This window comes from Periplaneta americana, chromosome 14 (genome assembly GCF_040183065.1).
Source record: "Periplaneta americana isolate PAMFEO1 chromosome 14, P.americana_PAMFEO1_priV1, whole genome shotgun sequence".
In the NCBI taxonomy this organism is placed as follows: Eukaryota; Metazoa; Arthropoda; class Insecta; order Blattodea; family Blattidae; genus Periplaneta; species Periplaneta americana.
This window is the reverse complement of record NC_091130.1, coordinates 142,406,156-142,420,776: the sequence shown is the minus strand read 5'-3', so window position 1 is coordinate 142,420,776 and position 14,621 is coordinate 142,406,156. Positions and strand designations below refer to the sequence as shown.

The 14,621-nt window shown below is 34.8% G+C and overlaps 1 protein-coding gene across 1 annotated transcript in view; it reads left to right on the top strand.

The window, feature by feature from the left end:
• The window catches only part of Cdep (Chondrocyte-derived ezrin-like domain containing protein), a 464,715-nt gene extending 450,993 nt beyond the window's left edge, over window positions 1-13,722 (top strand). Inside the window, exon 24 of the mRNA XM_069846189.1 lies at window positions 2,307-13,722. Within this exon, the coding sequence (XP_069702290.1) occupies window positions 2,307-2,394 (88 nt within the window). The 3' untranslated portion in view covers window positions 2,395-13,722. The remainder of the gene's footprint in view (window positions 1-2,306) is intronic.
• The last annotated feature ends 899 nt before the right edge of the window (window positions 13,723-14,621 follow it).

The window sequence follows — 14,621 nt, the reverse complement described above, 5'->3', positions numbered from 1 at the left end:
TGATATTTTTGCACTGTTTATCTTGAGTAGCAGATTCTTTATTATTTTTATTTATTTACGTATTTTTCCTACACATAATATACGTGCTGTAATTACACGGATAGACAGTGGCACTTTAATTTACCGGTATCTTACCATCATTACTGAATATTTTATATAGTGCAGTTATCATTAATAAAGTGTATACTAATGCTCCTGTTACCACTAGCTCCACCACCACCACTACCGCCACTGCTGCTACTACAAACCAGTATTATAATAATTATTATTATTATTATTTTGGTACACTGGACTGCAAAACAAATGCCTAGTTGAAGTCACTATCGATTTGAAATATTATCCTGTTACGAGGACTTCACTTAGGAAACAACACAATATGAAACGTAACTGGCCATATATATCGATTGTAACAATGACAGCATCCATAGGTATTAAGGAAGGCTGTAGAATACCATATAAACTGCAGTTTCACTATTTTCGTGTAGTATTCTTATTAATGTTGTAAAATAAAAGTATATGAATAATTTAAAATCAATTCGCATTGTCTGTGATGAGGCGATAGTAGCGATCCTAGTGGTTAGCAACTATCTATGGATGCATATTCCGTACGTATTGAGCTTCATGACTGTATATACGAGACTGTGGTAACACTTCGCTTTCTGTATCAATGCTTCCAGTCGACTGTGGTTATATCATACTAGTATACACAATAATGTACAATGACAGCACAAACTGTTTTTTTTTTAAATAATACTGAGACAGAGAAATAAAACTAACATTATTTTGGTTTCATTTAATGTAAAAATTATTTCACGAAATTATTTAAACGAATTGTTCAGAAACAGGGACATGGGGCACTTAGGGTCCTATTCATAGACGAGATTTTGGATCAAAGTTGACTTTGGAAAGTGCAAAGTCACCATTTTCCTATTCACAGTCAACACTTTGAGGAAAGTAAACTTCAATCGCGACTTTACTTCGAAGTCGCCGAAAATCTAGACTTTGACTTTGACTTTTGTTTGTGGACAACAGGAAAGTGACTAATATTTGGGAAATTGTCGAATTTGCCGAGAATATTGAAGACATCTAGGAGATTATTAAAGCTGCTCATGTAAATCTGGCTTTCAGGTGAAAGCTCCCCGTAAAGCAGGTTCGAATAATTATTCAAAGCTGCTCATGTTCCTTAGTGTATTATTATAGATTATAAATTCAAATCAAGATACAGATTTGATAGACAGTATTAAATATCATGTTTCAACTTTCATTGATGAATAATCAAAGAGGATTATCTGTTCCACCAATAAATAATACAATGTATTTCATCGTGATTTTACGCTATAGGTAAGGATTAACAGCTTAATATTGATTCTTACTATTTAATAACAGGCATTACTATTTCAGATAAACTATACCATCATGTTTTGTAGTTATGAATTGTGTTATACACAAGACTGTTCGAACTGATTTACGATTTTTTATGGCCAGGTAGAAGAACAAATTATTATCGATTGGTGTAAAGATCTAAAAATGTCAATTTTTGTACTTAAGTTAGTTTCATAATAAGCCCTCGAATAATATTATTCTTATGTAAAGCTGCAATAACGGTTAACAGTTGCTTAACATGTACCGATGTTCAATTGTTTCATTGATTTGTGACTCAAAAGATGGCTTTGATTGTGGCAATGCCTACTCTATTTCAACTATCTACTAATTTAATTCGTTTAGAAGGCAGTGATTTTGATTGCCAACATTAGAACAAGATCGTCAAATCTCGACTTATCAAAACCAAAGTCAAAGTCTCAGAAGTATTGTCTATGAATAGGACTTTTAACAAAGTTAAACTTTACTACGAAAGTCGACTTTGGGAAGTCTTCATCCAAAGTCTCGTTTATGAATACGGCCCATAGAACCAAATCAGGATGGTCCTAGAAAATCCGGGATGAATGGTAGACTTAATCAAATGGATAAAATTTTTAATATGAACCCATGTTCAAAAATGCACTGTGTCACACAAAATAAGGATAGGAATGTAAGCCCCTCATGTTAAATGGGACAAGTAATTTTTCAGCAAAGAAATACTTTACCTAAGCAGCTTCATCTAACCACCTTTACCCTTCCTGAGATCCTTTCGTCTTTGTAGAACTTTCAACGAAGTGGATGTAAACTTAGTAAACTTGAAAGTAAGTAAATTGCACTTCTATTTTAGATTACATATTGTTTCCATCCATTCGTATTATGTTATGAACTTATGAATTATATACGTATATCTTTTCTCTCATAACAAAAATTTATTTTTTTTTCTCCAGGTGGATGGAAGTTATCAGCAGTGCTACACAACATTCTGGTCGTTTACGATTGTTCAGCAGGAAAGAAAGTGTGTTAGAAGACAGCTAACCAGTGTAAGCAGTGATGGAGAAAGCAGGATAACACTAGTAACTGTGTAGAACTGGCCAGTTCTTCCCGTTGCTCCATGGTCATTTCTACTTCTGTAGAAGTTATGTGAAACATATCTTCTATATGCGCCGATGTTCTTTTCATCTAATATGAAATATTATATTGATTGTTATTAATGAAAACGGAAGTAAATGGGTGGTGAGAGATTTGTTGGTTATTGATGAAAAGAATTTTTTTTAACATTTTATAGCTTCTTCCCATTTGTGCATGAATTAAAATCTGTAGTTCAATACGGTATTCAGACTTCTTGAAATAATGAGACATCTTAAATTAAAATATTTGCATTAATTGATATCTAAAAATAAATATTTATCATGTTTCCTTGTTGCAGGCTTAAAATTGACATATTTTTCTCAAATTTTTAAGCAAATGCCTTTCATTATACATTTAAACTTAAAAGAAGTTCCATTGTAATCAGACTGTGTCGCCATCAAGTGGCAGGATATGATTGTGATGAGATATGAGTGAATTATTTCGTATTATTGTAAAAGAAGATATTTTATCCCGGGTATTTTTTATTTATAGTACATACGAAAGCTCTTAAATCCATATTACTTGTGCAGTAACTCTTCTACTTTTTTATGTTTTGTGAAATTCGTCGTACAGGATCATTTTCTGAAACTTTTCTTACTTTCACTTGTTTCACAATGCCAAAACAGAAAAAAATATTGCAAATAAACGTAGTCTTTTGAGTAGGCCTAATGTATTTATAGTTTTAATCACAGAATGATACAGATCCTGAGATTTTTCTTACTATAGTGTTGGGAAAACTCAATAACTTCTATCCCAATTTGCCAGTTAAATTTAGATGCCATTTTAAAAATATTGAAAAAAGTATATTTTCAATACATTTTACTGTTTCATCTAAAATTATATTTTATAAACAAAGATATTTTATTAAAAATTATATAGATCGGCTAACGTACATAGAGATTTGTGTTGTCTAAATTATATTTTACGACAAAAATTGTAATTGTAGATAAATGTGAACGGAAGAATATTTTATACATTTCTTTTTTTAATTCTGGTGGGACTTTTTAGGCTAAAGGACGATCATAAAAGTCGTACGTAATGATTTATATAATCAAACCATCCATGCCTTGGAAGATCAGATTCTTATTTCTTAAGAATTAAAACTGCATTGTTTTATGTACATAACGCTTGCCAGTTAGTTGCTAGTAAGGTTTGTTTAAGATGTTAGCTGTTTATAAAATATGTATACCACAAAATATTTTTGTAGAGATTTTAAGTAATATCCATATGCGGCCTCAGTATATCGCATTCGTACCTACTCTTGCCATACACTGTAAAAAAATAAGTTCACAATGTTGCATTTAGTTAGTTGATAACTTGGCATAGGAGTAGAAAATTCGTTGAGGCTTAATGAACCATCCATGTATACATCCTTGCACTAGATCAGTGGTCATCAACACTCGTTGAAATGGATAACGGGTAAGAAGTGTACCTGAATATGCACCAAAGGAAGCATACCCGCCAGCAGTCATGGATGCATGCTAGTATGGTCTCTTATCCGCAAATAAGAGCCCGAGGGTGTACTGTGTTGATGACCATTGCACGAAATAGACCGACAGCTTCTTCTGGCTCAGTTCATATTTCCTTAGGTCTTCCAAAGTATTGTCTTCCTATTAAATATTAGTTTAAAAAAATTCTGTTCACTTTTTATACTTGATGGAGCTCTGTAATTCTTATAGCTTCATTTGTATGATTGATTTCTGATGCTTTTATCTTACCATGAGTTATCTTAGAATGTAGGCTTTCATGGACGGCGTTGATGGGATGCGTATTTTCCGGACTAGAGGGCCGTGGTCTGTCGGTGTTACAACAAAACGTTTCGTCCACTACTCCGGTGGACATCTTCAGTGGCGTGGTACACGTGTGCGGAGAGATCTGTTGTGTGTATCAAGAACTGACATTGAGACTGGTAGCACATAGATATTTAAGGTGTGGGACTGTTGTTGCTTGTAATTGTCGCCGCGGTCCGCACAGTGGCTTCGGTGTTCTGATTGTTTGTCATAGTGTCTAATTGTCGGAGAAAGGGTTTGATGTGTTTGCTTCTGAGGGCCGGATACCAAGCTTTGTTGACCTTGAGTCCTTCCTCTTTACGGTTAAAGTTGTTTTGTGTTTATGAATTTCAATAGCTTCCCGATGTAACTTGGCATAGAAGTGCTGGCCAGGTTACATCGGGAAGCTATTGAAATACATAAACACAAAAACAACTTTAATCGTAAGGAGGAAGGACTCAAGGTCAACAAAGGTTGGATCAAAAAAAGAGTTGGAGTAAGACTACCTTCAAAAAATAAATAAAATGAAAATATTCTTAATCTCCCAAAAGTACAATAAAGCATAATTATCAAAATAAGCAACAGAACAAATCCGAATAATTACAGAGGGATAAGCCTGCTAGATACCACTTACAAGATATATGCAAGAATGCTAAATGAAAGACTAAAGAAAATAGCTGACCACTTGATATCAGAAGAACAAGTAGGATTCAGGAAAGGAAGATCTTCCATGGATGCAGTTTTCACACTCAAAAGAATAATAGAAGAAAGAAGAGAGTTTAATTGTGAAACACATTTAGCCTTCATAGATCTGGAAAAGGCCTTCGATAATATAGATAGAGAACTACTATGGAATATACTTATAAGAAGGGGATACCCGAAACATCTTGTGGAAGCAATTAAATCTCTCTATAAAGAAACCAGCATATGCTTAGTGATAGGAGGAAACTTGACAGAAGCGATTCCCACTAATAAAGGAGTAAGACAGGGCTGTAGTATCTCGCCGACACTTTTTATTATTTACATTGACGACATGTTTAGAACATGGAAATCTTATGTTAATCCAGGAATATATTTAAAGAACAACACTTTCTTGAACTCCCTTTTATATGCTGATGATAAAGTAATTATCCAAGACAGTGAGGATAAATTACAGAAATCAATTTATGTTTTAAATAAAATAACAAAAGAATATAATTTTAAAATTGCAGCTCAAAAAACCAAAACAATGGCATTTAAAGGAAAATACCCAATAAGGACAAAAATAGTAATCGATGAAATAATTATAGAACAGGTTAAATATTTTAAGTACCTAGGATGCTACATTTCATATGAAAGAGATATAGACCTGGATAAAAAACTTAATAACTTTCGAAATGTCTGTGGAACAATCCATAGATCTTTAAAAAACAAAACAAGAAAAGATACACGGATAAAATTTTTCAATACAATCGCAGTACCTATGCTAACTTATGGAAGTGAAGCCAGAATAATGACAGAAAAAGATAAATCAAAAGTCCAGGTAGCAGAAATGAAATTTATGAGAAGTACACTAGGATGTACAATACAAGATAAAAAGAAGAACATAGATATACGGAAGAAATTAGAGGTGGAACCATTGCTGGAGAAATTAAAGAGAAATAACAGAAGGTGGTGTGAACATCTACAAAGGATGCCGAACTACAGACTGCCAGCTTTAGCAATGGGATATAAACCAAAAGGAAGACGAGATGTAGGAAGACCAAGAGCGAAATGGGCGCCGGAACAGGTTCAACATGAACCTAATCCTTGAAGTGAAGAAGAAGAAGAAGAAGAAGCACAACAAATAAAAAAAAGTTTCTATAATAACTATAACGAAAAATAGATTCTCTCGCCATAATTATCAATACACAAATTCATAATCTTAATAAAATTAAACCAAAGGCCCGGCCCTCAGAAGCACACACATCAAACCTTTTCTCCGACAATTAGACACTACCACAAACAATCAGAACACCGAAGCCACTAGTGCGGACTGCGGCGACAACGACAAGCAACAACAGTCCCACACCTTAAATATCGACGTGCTACCAGTCTCAGTTTCATCCTGCCTAAGGTTTTTCCGTGGTTTTCCTAAGGCGCTAAGACAAATGTCGGGATGAGCCCTAAAAGAAATGGGCCACGGACCTGCACTCATATCCCCATGAATCTCCCTAATTAACAATTACATCTCTCCCCCCTCTTCGCAATTGAGCCATCATATAGCCAAATGGCTGGTCTCGAAATTGAGACAAATCAACAAGGCTCATGACCTCCTACATAATAGCCAAATTGGCTAGTCTCTTATATGAGACAACTCATCCTGCCTAAGGTATTCCGTGGTTTTCCTCAGGCATAAGACAAATGTCGGGATGAGCCCTATAAGAAATGGGCCACGGACCTATATGCCCTTCCCCATATATACTCCACCTTTATTATAAATTATGTATGCCCTAGTTCAGATAATATTAATAGTCTATTAAACATACGAGGTCACTCAATAAGTCGCAAATTGAAAGGACAGGGACCTCTCAAATTGCAGCTTAGATTTCACGGCGCTTCTTCCGACGGCCTTCACCTGCTTTGTCATCGAACAACAGATGACGGCGTCTTGCCATCCTAACGGCAAACACCAGCCAACTCCTCCTCGCCCCGTTCCGTGATCAATTGATCAATCTCAGCCCCCCTCGCGTATGTGGTACCTAAGAGGTTACGTCCAATTTCGGCTTCCCCTTCAAAATTTTCTAGAGCTCCTTCAGGGGAGCAGCGTAACCCGGAGTGAGACTAGTGGCCAACAGGCTTGGAGCTCACATATTTAGTTTTGTACAGCCCCCAACCCCTTGCAAGGACGCGTTTTGCGTACCTTTTAAATTTTCCTCCCAATTCTCCTTCGATTTTTCGAGTCTCAATCCTGATACACACAGCAGATCTTTCCGCACACGTGTACCACGCCACTGAAGATGTCCATCGGAGTAGTGGACGAAACGTTTGGTTGTAACACCGACAGACCACGGCCCTCTAGCCCGGAAAATACGCATCCTTACCATGGGTTGTTTCATATCTCTCTGTTTTACCAAAACACAGGGTCCAGCAGAATGATCTCCCGGATTTGAAACATAAATAAAAAGAGCAACATAGATCCCATTCAAAATTTTATTTCACCATCTTACAGAAGAATGATTGCCATTTTGATATCACTTTGTTTTAAAGATAATATCGTCCAAATGTTTGCTCTCACGAGCTATATACTATTCAAACAATGACTATGCGTTCTTCTTCCTCAAAAAAGCATGGCTCTATTATTCCAAATTGTGTAACAGCACATCAAACAGTGACACGCTCACTGTGGAGAGGTCGCTGATGAATTTCTCGACGGTTTTCTGGGGTCCAGTACTGAAGGTTTTGTTTGTTGACGCAGCCCAACAAGCAGCTTAGTCATTAGTATTTAGTAGTATTAGTATTTATTTATTTAACCTGGTAGAGATAAGGCCATCAGGCTTTCTCTGCCCCTCTACCAGGGGATTACAACTATAATATGAAGAATAAAATTACAATTAATATTAAATTTACAATTACAATTACAAGTAAAATTACAATTAGTATTAAATTTACAATTACAATAAAAATCAAAGTACGAAAAGATTACCTCACTAATTAAAGCAAGATAATTTATCATAGAAAAACAAAGAATATTTTATATTTACTGAATTACAAATTAAACCTAGAATAACAAAATTGTATAGTGATGAAATTACTGGATATCGAAATATTTTGTGATAGATTAAGGAAACTATTTACAAGAAATCAATTACTGACCAAGTCCCTAGTAAGTTTGCGTTTGAATTCAATTTTATTTCGACATTACTGAGCACTACTGAAACATTTTTCCTTTATGGTCTCGCAAATATCTTGGCGGTTGAGCCAGTCACATTGCCGAAGTTCCAGAACCACCATAACTTTGTAGTGATGGAACTTGAAGTCTAGGTGTAAGATTCGTCTGACACTCTCATCAGATATTGCCAATACCAGAGCATGTTAATGGCTGAACGTCACATCGTGGAGATGTGGTAACAATGTGGCTAGCTGCTGTGATATTCTCGGAAGTTCGAACGTTGCAACATCTACCGGACGACTCCTGTTTGAAAGTTGAACCTTTTATCTGAAATTTCTCACCCATAACAGTATAGTTTGGCGGTCGGGTAGCTCAGTTGGTAGAGCAGCTAGCTACGGACTGAAAGGTCCGGGGTTCGATCCCAGGTGGTGACAGGATTTTTTCTCGTTGCCAGACTTTCAGAACGGCCCCGAGGTTCACTCAGCCTCCTATAAAATTGAGTACCGGGTCTTTCCTGGGGGTAGAAGGCGGTCAGAGCGTGGTGCCGACCACACCACCTCATTCTAGTGCCGAGGTCACTGAAAGCCTGGGGCTCTACCTCCATGCCCCCCAAGTGCCTTCATGGCATGTTACGGGGGATACCTTTACCTTTAACAGTATAGTTTTCTTCTTAGGAATTCTTTCATGTCGACCTAATCTAAAATGGGTACGAAATTGCCACTGCTTTGCAATCACAGAATCGCCATTTTTAATATGCTTCAACAACAAAATGCAGTCTTTGCTATGATGGCAACTGAAATGGCTTGGGCTGCTCAAAGGTATATGCCACTCAAGCGAAACTATCAAGAAACCGGTATGGTGACCAATTCAAACTGGGGAGATTATTCTGCTGGAACATGACATTTTTTTGGCGTTAATAATGTTCTACACATTGTGAATCGTGAAAATCTTTATTCCCATATTGCTAGCAGACATGGTTTAGAACAGCCTGACACACTAAAATTGTAATTTAAAATCCCGCAGCACACTCATAATCTAAACAAGTGATTCTTAGCTAGGCGAGGATTTTTTTCATAAAAGCATGTAAAATACGTTATTTTAAAGGCTAGTCCATAATGACACTTATGTTGTGCAAGATCGCAGTTGGGGATTTTCTCGAGTTTTTCCTGTTTCTCCATATTAGGCACCTACATTATTCCATAAACATTTTTCCATTCTGTCATCATTCCATAGCATTCCCCAGACTCCAGCTGGTGATGCACGGAGAGGGCTGGCCTAGGGACGTGGGGAGTTTCCTCCTCTAAACCTGGGTATGCAGCGAACCTTAGTGTGGTCAGCCGGTGTGAATCAGGAATGCGCCTAGTTTGGGGATCAGCATAATAAGTTCGTAAAAATGGGTCGTAGTGCCCTCCCCCTTAAATTCAAATTCAAATCAGTTTTGGTAAGATATTCTAACTTCCCTGACCTAGCAATCCTGGTTGGTAGTCAGTCATTCTCTTCTCTGCCGATCACACACTTACACTGTGTTTACTGAATGTTGACTTGAGCCATGTTTGCTGAAAGCTGACGCTTTTGGACGCACTTTTTTACTACTCTTAACTTTTATTTTCCAATTTTTGCTTCACAATCTTTACCATTTTCATTTTCTCGTGGCACACCAGCACATCGGTTGAAAATGGCTGGTTTGAATATGAAATTTAATAGTTTGCCTGTCTTTAATTATCACTATTAAAGAATTATAATATATTATACATCTTGATTACACAACTTTTCACACTATATCACTTCGGAATATGTATTATATGTCTTTCTTGTGTTAACCAGGTACGGTAATATTTAACACGAGAAAGATGTATAATACATATTCCGAATATAATATATTATAATAAATTCATCAGCCGCAGACAAAATTCGTTCAGATTGTCATGGGGTTGACTTTACCTTTAACATTTTAGATTTCAGTTAGATTGATATCTTTCCTACTTTCAGATTTAGTCGGTCATATGTTTTCCTCTTTTCTCTAATCTATAAAAACCACATGTGACAAATAAATTAAATCCTTTTGTTTTCTTCTGCAACTTACTAAACATATTTAGTATGCATTGATGTCCTTTTGTGAACACTATTGAATTCTTGCAACAAAATAGCACGTACTTTTATTTTTATTATCATGAAATTTATGTACATTGATTATGTAAAAAGTGAGAAAAAAAGTCCATTAACAATTCAGTCAGGATTCCTTCCATATTTTGTTGTTGGTTGTGCATATATACGAGAGTGTACATACATACATACATATTGTTATATGATACAGTTCTATTCGTCATTCGTTAAAAGCATACAGCATATTTAAATTTTACTCAGATAACTTTTTTTCTACAATAGTGCGTAAAGTTGCATTTTACCCACTGTTCATAGTGTGTAAAGTGAGCCTTTAAAACATAAGTGCGTAAAAAAATAAGTAATGACTTTAGGCACTGCTATTAATTTTACGCACTACAAAAGAAAATGTAATATTCAATGTACAAGCTTCATTAAGTAAGAAATTAATGAATTACCTCGATCTTTTATTACTTAAATATTTTACGTAACACAAATAAGTACCAACAAATTTAACGTTCAAATCTACATTTTAGCCTTTATTTTTCCGAAGTTACATGTAGTACTCATCGTAACAAGATTTATCATTAAACTGTCCCTAACTGCTTTGTTGATTACATGGCCGGTTTAGACGACCATGAAATTGTGAACATGAATAAAATATGCTGCCATTCCATGAATACTTACTTCTTAATGGTTCTGAGTTTAGACGACCATGATATTGTGAGATTACAACCTCTCCAACTTGAATTATTTATTTCATGTAAATTTGTGCTATCGTAGAAAAAAAACATTGTATGAGACACATTCGTAAAGTTATCTTTTTGGCCCTCGTGTATTTGTGAAACTCAGCTTCGTCTCGTTCCACAAACTTTACACTCGTGTTATAAAGAAAATCTTTACCAACTCTCATAAATATCTATTTCCATTCACTCAAGTTTTTTATAATAATAATAATTAATTCATTAAATTTATACATACATCAGTCATTATTACCATAGCAATTGCTTATGAATCCTTCCAACTGCATTACACGTCAGTCTATGATTATTAATTAGTTATGCTTGATTTTTATTTACACTTCTGTAACATTTTTATATCCCTGGCTAAATGTAGTATAACTGCTGGTACTAGTCATATTTTTCTCTTTATAAAACCGATAATGTTCCGTCCAACAATCTTTCATTGAAGCTCCCTGAAACAGGCTAATTAAATCGAATCCCACCGTTTTACCCTTCTTGTACTGTATTTATTATGATTATTATAATTAAATTTTGGGAAATCATAGGGATATTTACCACATAATTGTGATAAAGTCTTACAGACATAACAAAGAAGAAATATACTAGGCTGTTATATCGTAAATCTTTTACTATATCTAATTTCACTTCTATATTTGCAATTGCTTTTCCATAGTCATTTTGATGCTTGCTTGATAACATGATCTGATCTGATCAAAGATTAATTTCATGGACTCAATTATAGAACAAGGCATGGGTGGTTATTTTTTTAAATAAAATCGTGTAACAAATATACAGCGAGTTTTCTTTGTGATAAGCAGGACAAGGGCCTAGACACACACAAGTAAAAGTGTAGAATTATAATTGCAATGAATTATATTTGAATTTGCATATCAAGTGTTGTGTAGGTCTGCAATTGATATTTAATAGATTTATTGGTAAAAACAGCTTTTATACTAACATTTTGCTCTACATAGCAAGTTTAAAAATGTAATGTATTCAAATTAATTTAATTGTAAATGAATAATCTTTTTCAGTCGCAATTCTTAAACATTTTTCACTAACAAAAATTGTTATCAATATTACAAAGCAATTTCCGAGTTCTCCTATCATTCATACTTACAAGGAGAGGACACGCTCTGTATATCACCGAATGGAATAAGATTGTGTGAGATGAAAGTACAAGACGTACTGTTTAAAGTCATACATGGTATGGGTGGCCAATGACCCTTCGTTTTGGAAATATTGGCTATTGTTTGTGACATACTTCCCTTAGGTGCTCAATAAGGATGCATTAGACTGTGTAACAGCGTAGCGCATATGGTTGGATGCTGAGTTGTTATCCAGGCAACCTGAGTTCAAATCTTAACTGGTTCTATGTATTTTTTTCTTTTAATAATGATTAATATTGTGATCACAGTTATCTATTTACATACCTATATCATATTTCTCAATGTATTGAGTGCTTCATCATGTTTTAAACAAATTACTAATTAACTAACATTGTATTGTAAAAGATAAACAATGAAATACTGCTCACGTAGGAAGGTAAGATGTGTCACTGGCGTCTGTTCTATTTCTGTAGCAGCTATTCCATTTCATTTTGTACCCGATTCATCATGATGTCATAAAAACACACAAAACATACATATTTCCTGCACCATGCACAGCAAATGAAAGAAGATTGTCCACAGTCACACACATTTTTCCGCACTTCTGCTGCGAAACAGACATCTTTCACATTCACAAACACTTCTCGTTCGTTTATCAATTTTGATGCATACCACGCATATTTCAACATGGCTGTGAATATAGGAACTAACAACTGAAAGTGAATTAAAATAATAATAATAATAATAATAATAATAATAATAATAATAATAATATCAAGCTTTAAAAAATGAGAAGGCATTAGGATTCGAACTCGGGTTGCCTGGATGACAACTCAGCATCCAATCACATGAGCTACGCCGTTACACAGTCTAATGCTTCCCTATTAAGCACCTAACGGAAGTATGTCATAAACAATAGCCAATATTTCCAAAATGAGGGGTCATTGGCCACCCATACCAGGTATGACTTTAAACAGTACGTCTTGTACTTTCATGTCACAAAATCTGATTTAATTCGGTGATATGCAGATGGCAATTAACAAAGCAATAGCCTGGAGATATAATATTGAAGATTAAAGCTGACATTTCAATACTCCGACCTATATCAAAATAATATGGTAAGTTTCCGAAGGCAATAATGAGCTATGTACCTTATGCAATGGAGTGGAGGTAATATGGCTTACAGATAGTAATTTTTTTTTTTTATTTTGAAATGTTACAAATTATATAACAATGTGTTACATGTAAACTAATAATATTGATGCTTCTGTTTTCATTTCAACTTGGCAATAATTGGCCTCTGGAAACGAAATTACTGCAACAGCATTTCCAACCTTTTACAAAAGACAGAAAAATATAATTTCTGAATTCTTATATTTCACTAGTAATACTATAATAATTTTAATCTAATTAACTTCTTCATTCATTTTTTATTAATTAAAAACTGGTCATTTATAACCTTGGCTGCAAAAAGTTCAACTTTGAACAGTGACTGTTTTGTCCTCCCAGGGTATAGAACCCTGGTCCTGTAAATGTGATACAGATAAATGAACCAAAATTTATTTTATCCATGATCATAACGAAAAACATGTCTTTACTAAATACTTTTGCGTTTGTAAAGTAGGCTTTTATTCAACATTACTTTATTTCACTAGTGAGATAAAGACTTTATCTCACAGTTTGAACTTTATCTCACAGTTCATTAGTATTTTCCTAGTACCCGGGTACACACGTATACTTTTCCATTCAACTATTACTCAAGAAGTTAATATATAGTTACTAGATGTCACTACCTCTACTTCTTTATTACCATTTCTTAAATATACATACACTCAATCTCCTTCCCTTTTCTCTATCTACTACGTCTTAATTCGTGCATTGCATCCATATCTAATATGTATTTTTTTTTTATTTTTTAATAATATATCTTTTGGGATGCGAGGAGACTTGAACCTGCGAAGTTGGGTTTATAGGATTTGAAAACAACACGCGTTAGCCAACTCAGCTAAACAGACACGGTGATAAATTACGTTTTAATATTCCTCTTAAGTTTACAGAAGTAAAATGAGAAATTATTTTAATCACATTATTCCCGTGAACACTTCTAAATAATCCCTGAAACTTCAAAAAGACGAAAATACACGTTAAAAAAAAAAAAAAAAAAAAAAAAAAAAAAAAAAAAAAAAAAAAAAAAAAAATATATATATATATATATATAATTAATTATAATTTGTTATTTATCCAACGCCTTAGATACCATTCTTCACTAATCATAGCTTCCTACATCATGACCTACCTAGTACACGTATCGATTCTAAAATCCATGCCATGGTATGTGATTATAATAATAATAATAATCCGTGGTGCTACAGCCCGTGAAGGGCCTAGACCGACCAGCCGGCTGCTGGCCTCACGCCCACATGCCGAAGCAGAGGTGGACGATCATCCAACCAGAATGGAGGTATCGTGTGGTTAGCACGATGATCCCCCCAGCCGTTATAGCTGGTATTCGCAACCGGATTTCGCTATCTATCGTAGCTCCCCTAGTGCATCACGATGCTGG